Below are 20,392 nucleotides of genomic sequence, written 5' to 3' on the forward strand. Positions count from 1 at the left end.
TATATATATATATATATATATATATATATATATATATGTACGCAGAGTACATTTTGTTTTTAATATTTCTAAATTTTTATATTCATTAGCATATATTTTACATTTACTTCTCATTATTTAATTAATTACATTTTGAGCATTAGATCATTTAAATAAGCATTCCATGTTATAAATTAAAGATACCCGCAAATAGATAATATTAATTTATTCAATCTTTATTATCAAATTCTGTTTTAATCATATTAATAAAGTAATTAATTTTTTTTTTTATTAAAATTTAATTACAAATTATTTATAAATATATTTGTGCATATATATAAACGCGGACAATATAAATTGAAATGTATATATATAACATAACATAATAAAATATAATAATACATAACATTTTTATAAGTATACAATATGATTTATTTAAATTACAGAATTAAATTCGTAATGGCACCAAATATTACTAGTGCACCAACTGGAGTACTTTTTGAAGAAGAAACTCTTGAAAATTTACCAAGGCATCAATTGGTTAATGAAGAAACGAAAGAGAAAATTGAATATAAATTGCAAATTGTTTGGAAGAATGTATTTATATTTCTTTTTCTTCATATTGGAGCACTGTATGGAATCTACCTTATTTTTACATCAGCTAAAATTGCTACAACAATATTTGGTATTCCAATATATTCTTTTTACAAATCTTTTTGCATAAATAATATCTCAAATATATTTAAATTATCGATTAATCAATTAATAAATATAAAAAATGAAAATAAAATTAGATGATAAATTAGATGCTAAAATGCTATTTAGTTATAGTTTTTAAAACCCTTTAGATAAGACAGACCATTCTATAAATAATTTATGTTATGTTTTTCAGCATTTCTTTTATATCAAGCTAGTGGAATTGGAATTACAGCAGGTGCACATAGGCTTTGGTCACACAGATCATACAAAGCTACTTGGCAACTACGTCTTTTATTAATTATCCTTAACACACTTGCTTTTCAGGTATATTGCAATTGTAATTGTAATTTCCAACATAAACATTTAATTTAATTTATAGTTATAATTTTTACATTATATAATATATAAAGAATCTAGTGTTTGCACTCTTTTTTACTCAAACTTTTTCTTTTTTTTTTTTTTTTTTATAAAATGTCATTTTACGTATAATTTAAACAGGACAGATACAGATTAGTCTTCTACTGCAGAAACTTTTAAGTAAGAATGAATAAAAGAATTTGTGAATAAAAACAAAATTTTTTAATTTGACTATTAGCAAATTATTTAGGATTTAATTAAACCACTAATTTTTAAAATTAAAATTAAGAATTTTTTAATGTATAATATATTAATTTTATTATAGTATATATTGAATAAGTAAAATAATTTTAGGATGCAGCTGTAGATTGGGCAAGAGATCACAGAATGCACCATAAATATAGTGAAACTGATGCTGATCCACACAATGCAACGAGAGGTTTCTTTTTCTCACACGTCGGATGGTTACTTTGTCGAAAACATCCTCAAATCAAAGAGAAAGGCAAAGGGATTGATCTATCCGATCTTAAGAGCGATCCGATTCTGAAATTTCAAAAGAGGTGCGCTTAAATACAAATTTTAGCATACAAAAAGATTGTCTTCATTAGCATTTTATTTAATGAATAGCGTACATTTATATTTATACACATGTATTCGTATATTTTAATGAATGGTATTAAAATATTTACTACTCAATTGATTTAATTAAATACATTATTTTTATATACAATTAAATATTATATATATTTAAATTTTATATACAATTAAATGCAATAGTAACTATATTATTGATTAAATTTAAATTTTGTATATGTTCGTTATAAAGAGTGTTTGAATATAAGTTATGCTACACCAATATAAGTTTGATATTTATTATTTTATTAATTTTCTTATGAAAGAATGTTTTTCTTTTAATAATTGCTTCTTATTTTAAAAATAACGAAATAAGTCTATATATATTCACATAAAAAGGCATAATTTAACTGTAGACAAAAATAATGTTATTATAAAAAGTTATTAATTAGTATATATATAAATATATATAAGTATATTTTATAAATTTGATCTGAACAATGAATTTCTATTATTTGTTAAGTTCACTATATTATGAATAAACATTTTCATTTTTATAAATTAAGCAATTTATATTTATTCAGTTTTATTTAGTATAAAAGTTATATTAATTTTGCCTATGTTCATTTAACTATCATCATGTAAAATTGTTTTCAATAATAGATTATTACAGTTTATTATTAATTATCATATTAAATTTAAAATACATTAAATATTAAATTTAACAATTATCGATTATTTCATTAAAAAATTAATTAAATAATAATCATAGACAAGTGTGTTTTTGGAAATAATTGGAACTTTCAAAATTTTAGGTACTATATTTATCTCATGCCACTGGTTTGCTTTTTTATTCCTATGGTGATTCCTGTTTATTTTTGGAGTGAAACTTGGGCAAACGCTTATTTTATTCCAACTATTCTGCGGTATACATTTACCTTGAATATGACATGGTTAGTAAATTCTGCAGCTCACTTATTTGGAAGAAAACCGTACGACCAGTGAGTTTCAGTATAATTTATTTTTGAAACCTTTTAATTTCATTGATAAAATAATAAATATGATTATTATTTTTTTTTATAGATATATAAATCCCTCAGAAAATAAAGGTGTTGCAATAATGGCCCTTGGTGAAGGATGGCATAATTATCACCATGTCTTTCCTTGGGATTACAAAACATCTGAACTGGGAAACTACGCATTTAATTTTACTACAGCCTTTATTGACTTTTTCTCTCGCATTGGATGGGCGTACGATCTTAAAACAGCTTCAATTGATATGGTTAAAAAAAGAGTCGAAAGAACTGGAGACGGCACACATGAAGTTTGGGGTTGGGGTGATAAAGATCAAACACAAGAGGAACGAGAAGCTGCAATAATTATCAATCATGTCAAAGACCATTAAAACTACAACTGTAAAAATTTATATAAAATGAAGTAGCTTAATGTACATCTTTATATGCCTTCCATCGTTCATAAAATTTAATGAGTGACGTTAACTGAGACTGGACTGTTGCAACACTAGTCGAACAAAAATAATTCTCAATCAGAATTTTTTATTTCAATTATATTATAAAAGCGTTTCGGGCACTATCAGTTTTAATAAGATCTATTTCATATAGTCAATTGGCAAATATAATTTAAAACTAAATAATATCTCAAAAACAACTGCAGCTACTATAAGTGAATTGCTTGAGCCTAATTAAATATTTATTAGGTGAAGGAGTTTATTTATTTTATTTAATTATTTTATTTACACTATATTTTATTGAATTATAACTACAGGAATTTTCTCAAACTATAATAGATTTTTTATAAATAATTACTTTCCGAGTTGAATATTGTAAATCCATTATTAAAAACTACTTTTTATACACATTCTTTTTAAAATATAATGAATACGATTTTTTTAAAGCTTAATATAATAGATTTCTATTATTTTCAGTAAATGAATTATTAGAATATTTTCACATTGTTTCTTGATTTAACTATTGGCAACAACATTCTTTCATGGTAGTAATAATTAATCTTCTAAATTTTATGAAAATTATTGGAAAAAATTGTGTAAGTAATTTATAACTGATTATCACTAACATTATTTTTAATTTTTTCTTATAAAATTATCCTCGTATGCAGCACGAAATGAGTTAGTTCCTACAGTGCTAATTCCCTAATAGAACATTTTTCTAGCCATTAAGTTAATCTGTGAGCTGAACATATATTTAATATATAAGTAACTTAATATTTTGTATTGCAGAAAAATTTATTGCATCATACAAAAATTAACCATTCTTTCTATTCTGAAGATAAATCGAAATAATTTAAAATGACTACCTGGTACCTGTATTAAAGCATCAAACATTGTTTCTCAAAAAAACAATATATTGCACACTATAGCTAGCATACCAGTAAGCTATGAGAAACATACATCTTTAAATGCGAAATACAAAACTTAGATATATATTTGTGAATATTTAAATAACATATATATCATTATAAATACATAAGGACAAACATCTGTGAAATTAATAATCTTGCAGTATGCTGTAACTATTAGTAAATCAATTGTTTGTATACCAAATTTTGCAAACGCTGCAGTGCGGTGTCGACAAAATCCCAAAATTTATTTGTAATTTTTTAAATAATTATTCTTACTGCAAATGTGATTTACAAACTCAAATTGTGAAATTACATAACAGTATAAAGCGTGATATTATATTGATGAATCAACATCTAAGATAGCCTAATAAGGTTCCACGTAGCAAAAAATACCCTACGTGAATGTGTAATGCGTTGATTATTAACGTTTAATATTTATTATATATATTAAAATAAACGCTAGTTTACATTTTGTTTTATTCTAGTGTCTGAAAACGCCTTTGCACTAAATATTAAACGTATCTGTAAGAATATTTAGAACAATTACACATTGTAATTGGATTTTTTTATGCATGTATTAATACTTAAATTTATTGATAAAAATATAATTTTTAATATTACTTATCAAGTTATAAATGATATTTTCACATTAACGTATAAAAATAATTCTGTTTTTAGATTATAAAAAAAAATGATAATTATTAAAAATATTTTCTCAACAACTTTTATAAATATAATATAAATTAAATTTAGCCTAAAAGAATCCAAAAACTATCCTAAATTGAATTTTATTCATGGTAGCTGAGTGTTGCTATATTACATAAAAATATTCGATGTAGGATCTTACGTCGATAATTTAGTATTTTTAATAAAGTATAAGATAATGAAAAAAATTAATATTTTATTATGAATATAGAATATTACAATAAATATTCTTTTGTTTTTAAATACATAACAGCTAAAATTATTTTTTACGTTATACAATACATTATAAAATGAAACGCATATCTTTTCAACATGATGTATATTCTATAGAATTTCATTATCTTACTTTTCAAATTATAATTAAATTCTTTTCAAGATTTGTTTAAATTATTATGTGCTATATAATGTATATTAATTTTGTACAATATTTTATTAAAAATAGAAAAAATATTCTACTGTAACATGTTTTATTATTAGTCTTAAATTGTGTGTTAATATTATTTTGTAGAAATATTTTTAGTTACAATTCAACTTAAATAGTATGTTTAAATTAAAAGTTTAAGACAAATATGTAAGGAAAATATTAATTTAAAATTAATAATATATTTGGGATTTTTCTGTTATTTTGGAAAAATAGATATAAAGTTAAAAGTCAATTATAAGCAACCATTATGATATTGACTTTAAATAATTAGTACAATTTATTATTAGTTAATGCTTTTAAATTTATATTGTTAAATATAAATGACATAGAAAAATAGAAGAAATTAAATATAAATTTAGATGATGAGTATTTTATATTTTTTATTTAATATATTATTCCATAATATGACAGTGTTTATACAATGTATATTGACTTTGTGTTTATAATTGATGAAACAATTTATGTAGTATTTTATTCAATTAATATAAGTATTATATATAGTATTTATGTATGTACTTAAAAAAAAATACTTTCAAATATTTTTAAAAATTCAAATGTCTAAACTATTTAATATAAATAAAATTAAAATAATTTTATAATTTTTATTAGTTTTATTGTTGAAAAGCATAATTTACTCCTTAATTACAATTATAAATAAATTTCTTTTATTTATTTATAATTTTATTTTTATAATGCATTATAAAAGCACGTTACATACTTGAATTGAACTTAAAGTAATTGATTATTTTAAACATAACCCTAGTTTATTATCGACTATAAAATTGTAATTCAAGATTTGTTTTTAGACCTTGCAGTTGAATGTGCTTCAGAATTCAAATTACTTTCATCGATTTTGGATAAGCCAAAAGCATCTCGTAATTTAGCATTTCTTTCTAATTGAGCTTCAGCACTTTGATGCGAATCATGAACAATTGGACGACCATATTCGTCAGTGTGTTTCTTATCTTTTTTTGATTTTTCATAATTTTCGAGTAATATTTTTCTATATGACGTAACCTTAATATCTATTTCTTCTTGAGTATATCCTTCCTCTTCTAAAGCATCAGATAATTCAAAGCATTTAACTTCAATTTCTCTTTTTCTAGTATGTTCAAGAATTTCCTTATTTGGTTGTCGATTAATTGGATCAAGTTTACTTACTTCTGTATGTTTCTTTTTTTCCTTTTTGAATGAAATTGCACAATTGCGTTGTACATGACCACTGGTGCCAGATCCTCTAGGAGTTGGAAGACCAACACCGTTATACATATTTGATCTACAAAAAAAAAATTTTTTTTTAGAATATTAAATAGAATATAGATCAGGCAATATATTTATTAACAAATGCAATAAAACATAGAATACATAAATTTAATTGAAGATAAAATAAATAACACAAGCTTTAATTCTTAGTTTATAATCAAATACATAATATAACTCTTATTTCAAAATCTATATATAATATTTTACATATTAAAACATAAAAATGTGTATGGAACAATATAGTAAAGTTCAAATTTAACTTTGTTAAATTCCATTATAAATAAATAAGTAGTAAGTTGCAATGTTAAAAATAAAATCTTAATTTAAATAATAATATAGTTTTTTATTTTAAATATATATTTTCCAGCTAAACGCACCTTTATGTAGTCAAAATTCAAAAGATTCTTTTCTGATTATAAACTTTTTGTTTTATTAGTCTGAGCACTCTAAAGAATGAGTTAAATTTAATAGGTTAAGTATTATTATACGTATATGTAGTATGTTTTTATATATCAAACCTAAAACAATAATTTTACAGATTCCTAGATTAACAGCTGAGAAAAAAGACTTTATGATTATGATTACAAGTACTATACGAACAATGTCTAAGGCCTAAATTCCAAAGATAATCAATGATCTTATAGTTAAATAATAATAAAAATTACATTAAGACTGTGTAATTAATAGCATTAAATAACATTTGATTTTAGATAATTCTGGTGATTAATTTTTGTATTTAATAACTGTTAGGAAAAACTGTTATTAATTTAATATTTGATTTATGCTCATTCAGAAAATATAATCAATTTTATATGTAATGACATATATTTTCTTTAATATCTGAAAAGGTTTATCTATATTTCTTTTAATTAAATAAGTTATAAATAAATATTAATAAACTTCATATTGATAATTTAAAAATATTAAAAAATATTCGTTCAAATCTTAGTTCGGCTCCAGTTATTTTAAGCATAACAACCATTAACAATTAACAATTAAAGCTTTTTAAAGCTAACTATTTTTAAGACAATATGTATAATTCTAGTTTCTGTTGTATCATATAGTGAAAAATCTTAAAAAATTAAGTCAAATATAATTTGAAATTTTATTTTTTATTTAAAATTTATTTAAATGTCACAGAAAAATTATATTCATATTAATTATTTAATAAATTTTTGACACAAGTTCTACAAATACATAATAATTATATTTGAATATGATATGAAAAGGTTGAGCAATTTATAACCTCAAATTAATGTGTTAAATATAATTTATTTTTAAAGACAAAATTAAATAGTTTTAAAATGTCTGTGATGCTAACAGCAGACTGGTTTTCGCTGGAACGTGACAATTATTTTAGGTGAGTATAAATAATTTTCAAGTGAATATTAAAAATATTTATATTTTCTTATATATTACTTTTATTTCTATTTTAGAAAATTTGAAATCTATCCTCTTTCGTTTCGTCACGAAAGTAGTTTAGATAATTTAGTAGTTGCTGCTCCTTATGGAGGTTCAATAGCTATATGTAGAAATCCAAAAAAATTTGTAAAAGTACAAGGATCGACAAAAGCAGTTATTTCTTTATATTCGTCATCTGGGCAGTTAATGGCAAAGCTGCAAGTATGCATCTTATATATTGTTTATACACCTTACTTTAGTATATTACCCATTGTCGTTGTAGTTTAATTTTGAAAAGTATTAAATAATTCCATTATCTTACTTATAAAGTAATAAACTCTCACTAATTTAATTATATAGAAAGTAATTTTATTTCTAATTTTATCTATAAATGTGATTATATATATAATTGGAAATTACTTTATAGTTTTTTAAAAATTTACAGTAAATAACTGAGTAGTCATTATATTTTAATAAATTTATTTATATTAAATAATTAATTATATTTTCCAGTGTAATTGATAATATTTATAATATATTAATAATGATATATATATATTTATCTTATTAATACAGAATTTTTATTAATACTACACTGATATACCTAAATATTAATCATTTATAATTAAATTAAGATATAATATATTCTCATTAATTTATTTTTTAGTGGAACAGTGGACAATTAGTTGCAATGGGATGGTCGCATCAAGAAGAATTGTTATGTATACAAGAAGACGGAATGGTTTTAATATATGATATCTTTGGTCATTATCAACACACATTTAGCATGGGAGAAGTAAAATTGGAAGAGATTTTAATATCAACTCTTCATATTTCATATTATAATCTACTCTTTCTTTTTTCTATTAGGAAGCAAAAGAAACAAAAATTATTGAAGCTAAATTTTTTCCAAGCATAAACGGCACAGGTGTAGCAATTTTAACATCAGCCAATCGTATTTTTCTTGTAAATAATGTAGGAGAACCGAAAGTTAGAAAATTTGCAGATTTACCTAGTGAGTTAAAAAAATTATTAATTGGAATATTTTTAGATACATACATAATTTGACTAAATTTAATTAGAATTTAGTGGGATGATTGACAGTTGGTGTGTAATCCGTCAAGACAGAGAAAGTCAAATAATATTAGCAAATCAAGATGGTATACATCAATTACATCATTCTTATCAAACACCGATTTCAATACCTTTTGTATGTTTTGTACCTTTCATATTATATATAAAATATTAATATAGAAAATTAATCTACACAAAATTTAAATAAAAATTTTTTTAAGTATTTTAGATACAGTATTAACATTTAGTAGTTTAAATTATTTTATATTTTTTAGTGTAGAGTTAATATTTATATATTACTATTGTATTGTTATAGATTCAATTATATCTAAATTATTAATTTTTTAACAGTTGAAAATAACTTTACAATAAATTGTTTGAAACTAATTCAATTCAAATTTAAATATGAAAATTTACTTTTTTATAAGTTTTTATGGCATTATTATATTCATTACAAAACTTGAAGTTTATTTTGAATTTAAAATAAAAGTACATAGATTAGAATATTGTATAAAAATTCAAAAGATAGAAGCATCTCGACATTTGTAAATGAAAACATTTATTGTAAATACTTCTATTGTAATACTGAAATATAATTATGTTATTTATTATAGAATAAACTTTTTAACAATAAAGTAAGTGGAATCAATACAATAGCAGTTTCAAGCAATAGTCAACACATTGCTTTGTATGCTGATTCTGGCTATTTATTTCTTGGTTCTGTCAACCTGAGAGAAAAATATTGTGAATATACTACCAATATAAAAGACTCGCTAACAGATATCGCATGGTTAATAAATTTATAAATTCACTTCTATATCTATTTATTTATCAATTATATATTAATAATGAAAAGTATTGTGTAGGTGTGGTTCAGAGGCAGTGGTTTGCTGTTGGAACAATACTATGATGATATTTGGCTTAAAGGGAGAAGAAATAATATCCTATTCTTATGAAGGACCGGTTAATTTAATAACAGAGATAGACTGTGTTAGAGTTCTTTCAGCTTATTCTCACGAAATAATTCAAAAAGTTCCTCAAGTTGTCCAAAAAATATTTCGAATTAACTCTACAGATGCTGCTTCCTACCTCCTAGAAGCTTCAAAACAATTTAAAAAAAGAAGTCACAAAGCTGATAGTTATATTGATTTAGTAAAAGATAAATTAGATTCTGCAGTAATGAATTGTATTACTGCTGTAAGTCATGAATTTGATTTCCAAACCCAAAAACTTCTTATGCGAGTAATTACAAGTATTTTATTATAAAATTAATTATAAAAATGTTCAATGTATAGTCATACTATATTTATTATTATATATTGATTTTTGGAAGGCAGCCAAATTTGGGAAGGGATTTAGTAGAAATATCAATCCTGATTACTATGTTAATATGTGCAGAACATTAAGAGTTTTAAATGCTATAAGACATCCTAAAATTGGTATACCACTAACATACGTACAGTAAGTATTTTATATTAAAATTAATAAATTAAATTAAACTGATAAACAATTAATAAAAAAACAATAACTATATATTGTATTCAATTAAAAAATTTGTATATAAATAAATTATACTTATTTATTAACAAACATAAATATTCCAATTTATTTTTTTTTATATTTTTATTAGATTAAATACATTATCATATCAGGTAATGTTAGATAGATTAGTTGCTAGAAAACATTATTATCTTGGTATACAAATATCTAGACATCTTCAGTTATCAGAAATTGATGGCGAAAGCAGAATATTAGCCCATTGGGCATGCTATAAGGTATGAAATTAAACTTAATATAATAAATTATACCACTAATAATGGTGAATCAAGTTTTAAAATGAGTATAATGACAAATAATAATTACAATAAATCAATTCAAATAACACTGTGATTCTTATAAAATACAATAATTTAATTTAAATGGCTATAAAAAATACTTCATAACAGATATATTCATAATATAAATTATAAAAGTTAAGTCACACGACTTATGAAATTTTATTAAAATATCTAACTGTATTGCTTATTTAATATAAATTTTATTTCAGATAAATATTGTGTAAATATTTGTATAGGAATTGAATAAACGAAATATTTATTAGTTATTAATAATTTTTCAAAATTTATATAAATATAATATATATAATATATAATATATATAATATATGATATATATATTTTATTCGTTTACAATTAAACTTCAGGTTAAACAAACGCAACTTGATAAAGAACAAATAGCAGAAGAAATTGCTGATAAATTAGGATATACTCCAGGTGTTTCATATAGCGAAATTGCAGTAAGAGCTGCAGATTGTGGAAGAAAACAACTTGCTATAAAGGTATAGACATGTAAATTAAGATTATTACTGTAATATTTGAATCCATTTTATTTCAGTTGATTGATTACGAGCCAAAAGCGCAATTACAAGTTCCATTACTATTAAGATTAGGAGAAGAACAAGCTGCGCTCAAGAAAGCAGTAGAAAGTGGAAATACAGATTTAGTTTATACTGTTATACTACATTTAAGAGAACATATGCCACTTTCAGATTTTCAGGTAATTGAAATAATAAAACATTTATATATTTAGATTTATCTCCGATATTGTATGAATTATACATCGTGAAGTATAATTGAACTATAAACATAAAATAAAACTCCTCATTTAATTTATAAAGCCAGTTAATATTATTAATGATTTGAAGTATTGAATTAGACATTTACTATGTTAATGTAAAGATTCAATTCATGTTAAAAAAGTAGAATATATAATCGATATCGAGGAAATATAATATTTCAATAGAAATTTTGTGTATATATTAGGATTTAATAATATTTATAAATTTTTAGTGAAATTAACAGAAAAAGAAAATATTTTTTAATATTTTTAATTATTGCATATTTTAGCAAATTAAAGCTCAACTTTGATTATTAAAAAGTAATGGATAAAATTGAATATTATTTGGAATTAACGATTTAATAATTAATTTATTCTAAATGTGATTGACAATAGTGCAGTTTTAAGAAATTATTTTTTTTTTTTAGATGGCCATTATGCATTGCCCATTAGCAATGACATTGTATATAAAATATTGTCAAAATCATAATCGGGAAACATTACGCGATATTTATAATCAATATGATGATTATTATTCTCAAGCACTTTGGTTTATTAAGGAAAGTTATCAGGTAAAAAATTACCGGTTATATCTTATAGTACGTGCTACGTTAATTATTTAAGAACACATATTAATTTTTATATTAAGAATTCTACTTCAAGGGATGCAATGTTACAATCTGCATTAGATCATTTTAAATTGAGCAAGCACGATGCAAATTCGTGCTTGATAGACGAACAGATAAAATTATTAAGGTATCAACGTTCCTTGGAAGAAACTTTACACGAATCTGTAGTTGGAAAACCACTTCATGATACAGTAAAAGTTTTACTTTTACACAATGAAATTAAATTAGCTGATAAATTAAGATCAGAATATAAGTTTCCAGACCGAAGGTATGTAATTTTTCGAAATGCTTAGTAACTCACCATATTTTATATATTCGAAACAACTTTAAAGTTTTACTTTTGGAACTCATATTTATTTAAAACATTTTGTTTATTTTTTATATTAAATAATTCAGTATTAATGATAAAAGGTAATTTTTAAATACATATGAATACTTATCATATAGATAAAAATTGATAATTTATTTAAAAATCCATCTTTATTATGACATTAATTAAATACTTTTATAAATTGTTTATTTGTTTGAATGAAAATAGATACTGGTGGTTACGAATACAATGTTTGGCTGAGCAAGGATTATGGAATGAGTTAGAAAAATTTTCCAAATACAAAAAATCTCCAATTGGATATGAGGTACATAGTATAGTTACTTAATTTATAAGTAATACATTTTCATCTATAAAAATTAAAAAAAAATTGAAATAAACTTTAATATACAGCCTTTCATGGACCAGTGTTTGAAATATAAAAAAGAATTAGAGGCAAAAAAATATCTTCCTCGGATTAAGGATGAATTGAAAGTTAAATATTTTGTGAAACTGGAGTATGTATTCACACGTATACACACACACTCATATTGCACATTAAAATTACTAATAAAATAATATTTTAGTATGTTACTAGAAGCTGCTCAAACTGCCTTAGAGCATAAAGATTTAGCTGCTATTACTTTTGTATTAGCCCGATGTAATAATAGAAGATTGCAAGAAAAAATCGGTGCTATGGTAGCAAGTCTTAGAAATGGAAAGTGAATTTAATTTTGAAATAAAAATTTTGGTTCAGTTAAATTTTAATTTAAATTTATTAATATAATGTAAATAATTATTAGTTTCTTTAATACATATTAAATAGATTTATTTTATAATTTTTATATGCATAAATATATGTAATTAATATTAAAATATATACAATATCATAAAAGTACCCTATAAATGTTTTCTAAATTTTTTAACTTCTGTTAAAAATAAATAAAAAATATCTATATCTTATTATATATCCATATATTCCTTTATAATGAATTGATTACCTCATTTTGGTTCTTTTTCTTGAAAAAATAAAATATTTTGTTCTATCGTTAAATTGTAAAAATATATTAACATATTTCATATCACTAGTCAAGTTTTTGAGATCTCATCCAAATTTCGTGTTTTTCTATGAGATTTTGGACTATGAACTTTTCTATTTCTTCTCCATTTTGTATTTGTTCATTTGTAAGCGATAAGATATAGTCGTTTTCTTGACTAACAAAAACAACTTGTTGTTTACGTGTCTGTAATATATTTGCTATCACTAACTGTAATAAAAGAAATGAGACATAGTGTAAATGAAAACTGTTAAATATTATACTATGTATCGCGAATGTATATGTTTGACTACATACATTGTGATTATATTTTGTTAATGCTTCACGAGCTTTAGAAATGAGAATATTTTCATCGGTTTCAAGTTTAAATGATACAACAAAAGCCTTAGAAACCCAAAGATTGACAAGAGGCTCTAATACTTTAGGAACTAGTTGTAAATGAATGGATGGAGCTCCACTTGAAGAAATTTTATGTAAAGCCTGAAACCTTCATATGAATATTTGACACTTATTTTTATATTATTATTTATTAATTTGCAATATAAAAACAATTTTAAATAATTCATTATTTTATTAACAAGCTGAATCAATTAAAATAGTTTATTATTTGATTTTAGCTGCAATGAAGAAAGAATATTGTTTATTCAATGAAATAATTAATAGAAAGATCAAAACAAAATAATTCGAAGTCTGTGTAACTATATCAATGAATTTAGTATTCATATAATTTATTTTATAATTGATGGACATTTTTTATATTTTTTCTATATATAAATAATTTTTACTAACTTATACAATTATTATTGAAATTAGGAACTATTTTAAAAATGCATTTTAACGGTATATATCTTTTATAAAAATTTATATATAAAAAATACTTGCCATTTCATTCGAAGGAATGTAAAAATCAGATACTGCAGCTGCCAAGTATAAAATAGCTCTATTTTCTAAAATAGTCAACGCTTGACAAGCACTTCTAAGAAGCCAAAGATATTCAGAAAGAGTAGTAAAACATATTTGCAGAAGTTTGTTATCTTTCAAAGTTTCTTTATATTTTCTTAAAATTTTTGATATTTTATTAACATATTGTGGTGCAACTATTCATAACAAAATATTTAATATTAGCTATTGAAATAAAGAAAAGTTACTATATCTATACCTGATATTGAAGTAACATCATTTATCATTGTTAAATTCATTATGTCTAAAAATTTATGTCCGGAAAAATGTCGAGAAAAAGGTTCTAACGACTTCAATCTGTAATTATACAATAAAATATGAAAATCATGTTTCTTGATTTTAGTTGAATTCAGTCAATTCGAGAAATAAAATATATTTTTATTACCTATGCATGAAAATAACTGCGTAACCATGATCTAAAAAGTACTCTGCTGAAATTGAACCTCGATTTCCTGCACTAAAATTGTCTACAAATCGCACTGTATTATGTTCTAACGGAACAGTTGTGCCACCACTCTAAGTAACAAATAAAATGTTGCATAATATTTAATTATGAGTAGTATTAAAAAATGTATTCAAGTAAATAATGAACTAACTGTTATTAAAACAATCTTATTGTTTTTCTCAATATGATGTTTTGCAAAATTGTTCAAGAGCTTTTCATTTTCATCAAGATTTGAAGGTCTTGGAGTTCTATCATAAAATTCTTCCCACAACAATGCCATTGTATTTTAATACAAAAATTAACAAACCTGTATTAAATTTTATTTACACATATATTAAAATGCTATAAGAAATTATGCAAGATATTAGAATAAACGATGAATCACAAATATACTTCATTTACACAAATATAGTTCATTTACGACATATATACAAATATACACAAATATAGTTCATTTACGACATATATACAAATATACACAAATATAGTTCATTTACGACATATATACAAATATACACAAATATAGTTCATTTACGACATATATACAAATATACACAAATATAGTTCATTTACGACATATATACAAATATACACAAATATAGTTCATTTACGACATATGATTGTAATTATAATTATTTAACGTATCAAATATGCAAATGAAATACTATTTTACTTTTTATAATGAACCATCCTGACTTGTTGTTGCCTAATATTATTAAAGTAAATAAATCCTGCCAATATTATATAAGAAAGAAAAATCATACTTAAATATTCTTACTGCTTGCACTCTGTTTAATAGCTTATATTTCGTTTCGAATATGCCAAAAAATGAAAGTGACAAAATTATTTCCACATAGTAAATAATTAATACCAGAAATAACGATATTTTATAGGTTGGAATAATCTTCACAATCCATCGATTAAAACATAAAATTAAGAGATAAAATTATTCGGTTCTATAAAATCTTGTATTACTCTTGAATTTTTGCAATTAAGCTAAGTATGCATATTTGAATATAAAGAAATTAATATATATATATATATATATATATATATATGCATATATATTTGCGGATAACGACAGTATATTACCCTCTGGTGCGTATTCCTCAATCTATTATAAGGCTCAGGATTAAAATTATGATCCCATGTTATCTCTGGACAAATTATTGTTCTACGTGTAAGCAATATAGTTGCAATTGAAAAATCATACACAAAGACCGACGTTAAAAGAAAGAGCTGAAATATAATAGAAAATTGTTTAGAACCTAATTATAATACATAATAATTGCTGCGAATTTTAAATATTACGTAATACTCCTTTTTAGCCATCCTAAAATAAATTTTGGTCACTTCGCAAACCGCTGTATATAATTTCATATTAACGAAACTTTAATTTTGTTGTAATATATTTTTTGATCAACACTAAATAATAATATTAATCTTTACAGAAGCTATGAAAAATGAATAAGTAGTATTCAATCTCCAATGGGTATTGAATATAAACTACGTACAGGATATTCGAGGAGTTTGCTATTTTATATATAAATCAACAAAACACTACAAAACAAAAGAATCCGAAAGAAACTTCATGTAGGAAAGAACATGGGTAGATATATTTTTATCATTGAATAAATAAAATACAATCTTAAACTATTAATGAAACACCAATCATTTATCATTAAAAAATAATTTCATAAATACTCATGAATTGATTTTGTTTAAATTATACATCGTGAAGTATAATTGAACTATAAACATAAAATAAAACTCCTCATTTAATTTATAAAGCCAGTTAATATTATTAATGATTTGAAGTATTGAATTAGACATTTACTATGTTAATGTAAAGATTCAATTCATGTTAAAAAAGTAGAATATATAATCGATATCGAGGAAATATAATATTTCAATAGAAATTTTGTGTATATATTAGGATTTAATAATATTTATAAATTTTTAGTGAAATTAACAGAAAAAGAAAATATTTTTTAATATTTTTAATTATTGCATATTTTAGCAAATTAAAGCTCAACTTTGATTATTAAAAAGTAATGGATAAAATTGAATATTATTTGGAATTAACGATTTAATAATTAATTTATTCTAAATGTGATTGACAATAGTGCAGTTTTAAGAAATTATTTTTTTTTTTTAGATGGCCATTATGCATTGCCCATTAGCAATGACATTGTATATAAAATATTGTCAAAATCATAATCGGGAAACATTACGCGATATTTATAATCAATATGATGATTATTATTCTCAAGCACTTTGGTTTATTAAGGAAAGTTATCAGGTAAAAAATTACCGGTTATATCTTATAGTACGTGCTACGTTAATTATTTAAGAACACATATTAATTTTTATATTAAGAATTCTACTTCAAGGGATGCAATGTTACAATCTGCATTAGATCATTTTAAATTGAGCAAGCACGATGCAAATTCGTGCTTGATAGACGAACAGATAAAATTATTAAGGTATCAACGTTCCTTGGAAGAAACTTTACACGAATCTGTAGTTGGAAAACCACTTCATGATACAGTAAAAGTTTTACTTTTACACAATGAAATTAAATTAGCTGATAAATTAAGATCAGAATATAAGTTTCCAGACCGAAGGTATGTAATTTTTCGAAATGCTTAGTAACTCACCATATTTTATATATTCGAAACAACTTTAAAGTTTTACTTTTGGAACTCATATTTATTTAAAACATTTTGTTTATTTTTTATATTAAATAATTCAGTATTAATGATAAAAGGTAATTTTTAAATACATATGAATACTTATCATATAGATAAAAATTGATAATTTATTTAAAAATCCATCTTTATTATGACATTAATTAAATACTTTTATAAATTGTTTATTTGTTTGAATGAAAATAGATACTGGTGGTTACGAATACAATGTTTGGCTGAGCAAGGATTATGGAATGAGTTAGAAAAATTTTCCAAATACAAAAAATCTCCAATTGGATATGAGGTACATAGTATAGTTACTTAATTTATAAGTAATACATTTTCATCTATAAAAATTAAAAAAAAATTGAAATAAACTTTAATATACAGCCTTTCATGGACCAGTGTTTGAAATATAAAAAAGAATTAGAGGCAAAAAAATATCTTCCTCGGATTAAGGATGAATTGAAAGTTAAATATTTTGTGAAACTGGAGTATGTATTCACACGTATACACACACACTCATATTGCACATTAAAATTACTAATAAAATAATATTTTAGTATGTTACTAGAAGCTGCTCAAACTGCCTTAGAGCATAAAGATTTAGCTGCTATTACTTTTGTATTAGCCCGATGTAATAATAGAAGATTGCAAGAAAAAATCGGTGCTATGGTAGCAAGTCTTAGAAATGGAAAGTGAATTTAATTTTGAAATAAAAATTTTGGTTCAGTTAAATTTTAATTTAAATTTATTAATATAATGTAAATAATTATTAGTTTCTTTAATACATATTAAATAGATTTATTTTATAATTTTTATATGCATAAATATATGTAATTAATATTAAAATATATACAATATCATAAAAGTACCCTATAAATGTTTTCTAAATTTTTTAACTTCTGTTAAAAATAAATAAAAAATATCTATATCTTATTATATATCCATATATTCCTTTATAATGAATTGATTACCTCATTTTGGTTCTTTTTCTTGAAAAAATAAAATATTTTGTTCTATCGTTAAATTGTAAAAATATATTAACATATTTCATATCACTAGTCAAGTTTTTGAGATCTCATCCAAATTTCGTGTTTTTCTATGAGATTTTGGACTATGAACTTTTCTATTTCTTCTCCATTTTGTATTTGTTCATTTGTAAGCGATAAGATATAGTCGTTTTCTTGACTAACAAAAACAACTTGTTGTTTACGTGTCTGTAATATATTTGCTATCACTAACTGTAATAAAAGAAATGAGACATAGTGTAAATGAAAACTGTTAAATATTATACTATGTATCGCGAATGTATATGTTTGACTACATACATTGTGATTATATTTTGTTAATGCTTCACGAGCTTTAGAAATGAGAATATTTTCATCGGTTTCAAGTTTAAATGATACAACAAAAGCCTTAGAAACCCAAAGATTGACAAGAGGCTCTAATACTTTAGGAACTAGTTGTAAATGAATGGATGGAGCTCCACTTGAAGAAATTTTATGTAAAGCCTGAAACCTTCATATGAATATTTGACACTTATTTTTATATTATTATTTATTAATTTGCAATATAAAAACAATTTTAAATAATTCATTATTTTATTAACAAGCTGAATCAATTAAAATAGTTTATTATTTGATTTTAGCTGCAATGAAGAAAGAATATTGTTTATTCAATGAAATAATTAATAGAAAGATCAAAACAAAATAATTCGAAGTCTGTGTAACTATATCAATGAATTTAGTATTCATATAATTTATTTTATAATTGATGGACATTTTTTATATTTTTTCTATATATAAATAATTTTTACTAACTTATACAATTATTATTGAAATTAGGAACTATTTTAAAAATGCATTTTAACGGTATATATCTTTTATAAAAATTTATATATAAAAAATACTTGCCATTTCATTCGAAGGAATGTAAAAATCAGATACTGCAGCTGCCAAGTATAAAATAGCTCTATTTTCTAAAATAGTCAACGCTTGACAAGCACTTCTAAGAAGCCAAAGATATTCAGAAAGAGTAGTAAAACATATTTGCAGAAGTTTGTTATCTTTCAAAGTTTCTTTATATTTTCTTAAAATTTTTGATATTTTATTAACATATTGTGGTGCAACTATTCATAACAAAATATTTAATATTAGCTATTGAAATAAAGAAAAGTTACTATATCTATACCTGATATTGAAGTAACATCATTTATCATTGTTAAATTCATTATGTCTAAAAATTTATGTCCGGAAAAATGTCGAGAAAAAGGTTCTAACGACTTCAATCTGTAATTATACAATAAAATATGAAAATCATGTTTCTTGATTTTAGTTGAATTCAGTCAATTCGAGAAATAAAATATATTTTTATTACCTATGCATGAAAATAACTGCGTAACCATGATCTAAAAAGTACTCTGCTGAAATTGAACCTCGATTTCCTGCACTAAAATTGTCTACAAATCGCACTGTATTATGTTCTAACGGAACAGTTGTGCCACCACTCTAAGTAACAAATAAAATGTTGCATAATATTTAATTATGAGTAGTATTAAAAAATGTATTCAAGTAAATAATGAACTAACTGTTATTAAAACAATCTTATTGTTTTTCTCAATATGATGTTTTGCAAAATTGTTCAAGAGCTTTTCATTTTCATCAAGATTTGAAGGTCTTGGAGTTCTATCATAAAATTCTTCCCACAACAATGCCATTGTATTTTAATACAAAAATTAACAAACCTGTATTAAATTTTATTTACACATATATTAAAATGCTATAAGAAATTATGCAAGATATTAGAATAAACGATGAATCACAAATATACT

General features: G+C 22.8%; 6 protein-coding genes across 9 annotated transcripts in view; 3 read left to right on the forward strand and 3 right to left on the reverse strand.

Annotated features, from left to right (window-relative positions):
• LOC105364489 (acyl-CoA Delta(11) desaturase) overlaps positions 1 to 4,466 on the forward strand; it is a 15,871-nt gene extending 11,405 nt beyond the window's left edge. Inside the window, exons 2-7 of one of the 2 annotated variants that reach the window (XR_912952.1) lie at positions 426 to 664; positions 872 to 1,002; positions 1,390 to 1,595; positions 2,424 to 2,609; positions 2,692 to 3,325; positions 3,866 to 4,466. Coding sequence is in view for 1 of the 2 variants with exons in the window: in XM_011502416.1 (XP_011500718.1) it covers positions 439 to 664; positions 872 to 1,002; positions 1,390 to 1,595; positions 2,424 to 2,609; positions 2,692 to 3,013 (1,071 nt within the window). In the remaining variant the exon portion in view is untranslated. Of the gene's footprint in view, positions 1 to 425; positions 665 to 871; positions 1,003 to 1,389; positions 1,596 to 2,423; positions 2,610 to 2,691; positions 3,326 to 3,865 lie in introns of those variants that run through there. The other variant, XM_011502416.1, reaches the window with a different exon arrangement.
• Positions 4,467 to 5,764: 1,298 nt separating this feature from the next.
• LOC105364490 (pre-mRNA-splicing factor CWC21-like) lies at positions 5,765 to 6,856 on the reverse strand. Its single transcript, XM_011502417.1, has 2 exons — positions 6,757 to 6,856; positions 5,765 to 6,392 (listed from the first exon to the last, which is right to left on the reverse strand). Exon 2 carries the CDS (start codon positions 6,383 to 6,385, stop codon positions 5,906 to 5,908), a length of 480 nt encoding a protein of 159 aa, XP_011500719.1. The 5' UTR covers positions 6,386 to 6,392; positions 6,757 to 6,856; the 3' UTR covers positions 5,765 to 5,905.
• A 733-nt stretch (positions 6,857 to 7,589) lies between these two features.
• Positions 7,590 to 13,173, forward strand: Vps16A (vacuolar protein sorting 16). The gene is made up of 16 exons (XM_011502422.1): positions 7,590 to 7,739; positions 7,816 to 8,002; positions 8,448 to 8,576; positions 8,651 to 8,795; positions 8,863 to 8,990; positions 9,469 to 9,644; positions 9,721 to 10,096; positions 10,188 to 10,315; positions 10,485 to 10,629; positions 11,058 to 11,192; positions 11,249 to 11,410; positions 11,899 to 12,042; positions 12,120 to 12,367; positions 12,638 to 12,734; positions 12,821 to 12,924; positions 12,994 to 13,173. The coding sequence occupies exons 1-16, from the start codon at positions 7,684 to 7,686 to the stop codon at positions 13,130 to 13,132; spliced, it is 2,499 nt and encodes an 832-aa protein (XP_011500724.1). The 5' UTR covers positions 7,590 to 7,683; the 3' UTR covers positions 13,133 to 13,173.
• Positions 13,174 to 13,422: 249 nt separating this feature from the next.
• On the reverse strand, positions 13,423 to 15,263 carry LOC105364493 (phosphopantothenate--cysteine ligase CAB2-like). 2 transcript variants are annotated; one of them, XM_011502420.1, is made up of 6 exons: positions 15,021 to 15,263; positions 14,810 to 14,940; positions 14,624 to 14,721; positions 14,347 to 14,561; positions 13,762 to 13,944; positions 13,423 to 13,674 (listed from the first exon to the last, which is right to left on the reverse strand). In XM_011502420.1, the coding sequence occupies exons 1-6, from the start codon at positions 15,147 to 15,149 to the stop codon at positions 13,492 to 13,494; spliced, it is 939 nt and encodes a 312-aa protein (XP_011500722.1). In that variant the 5' UTR covers positions 15,150 to 15,263; the 3' UTR covers positions 13,423 to 13,491. The 2 variants fall into 2 exon arrangements, with proteins under 2 accessions (XP_011500722.1, XP_011500723.1); XM_011502421.1 differs by lacking the exon at positions 13,762 to 13,944.
• A 1,128-nt stretch (positions 15,264 to 16,391) lies between these two features.
• On the forward strand, positions 16,392 to 18,296 carry LOC105364492 (vacuolar protein sorting-associated protein 16 homolog). The gene is made up of 6 exons (XM_011502419.1): positions 16,392 to 16,462; positions 17,028 to 17,171; positions 17,249 to 17,496; positions 17,767 to 17,863; positions 17,950 to 18,053; positions 18,123 to 18,296. Exons 2-6 carry the CDS (start codon positions 17,028 to 17,030, stop codon positions 18,259 to 18,261), a joined length of 732 nt encoding a protein of 243 aa, XP_011500721.1. The 5' UTR covers positions 16,392 to 16,462; the 3' UTR covers positions 18,262 to 18,296.
• Positions 18,297 to 18,551: 255 nt separating this feature from the next.
• On the reverse strand, positions 18,552 to 20,392 carry LOC105364496 (phosphopantothenate--cysteine ligase CAB2-like). 2 transcript variants are annotated; one of them, XM_011502423.1, is made up of 6 exons: positions 20,150 to 20,392; positions 19,939 to 20,069; positions 19,753 to 19,850; positions 19,476 to 19,690; positions 18,891 to 19,073; positions 18,552 to 18,803 (listed from the first exon to the last, which is right to left on the reverse strand). In XM_011502423.1, the coding sequence occupies exons 1-6, from the start codon at positions 20,276 to 20,278 to the stop codon at positions 18,621 to 18,623; spliced, it is 939 nt and encodes a 312-aa protein (XP_011500725.1). In that variant the 5' UTR covers positions 20,279 to 20,392; the 3' UTR covers positions 18,552 to 18,620. The 2 variants fall into 2 exon arrangements, with proteins under 2 accessions (XP_011500725.1, XP_011500726.1); XM_011502424.1 differs by lacking the exon at positions 18,891 to 19,073.

Source organism: Ceratosolen solmsi, unplaced genomic scaffold (genome assembly GCF_000503995.2).
Source record: "Ceratosolen solmsi marchali unplaced genomic scaffold, CerSol_1.0 scaffold39, whole genome shotgun sequence".
NCBI classification, from domain to species: domain Eukaryota; kingdom Metazoa; phylum Arthropoda; class Insecta; order Hymenoptera; family Agaonidae; genus Ceratosolen; species Ceratosolen solmsi.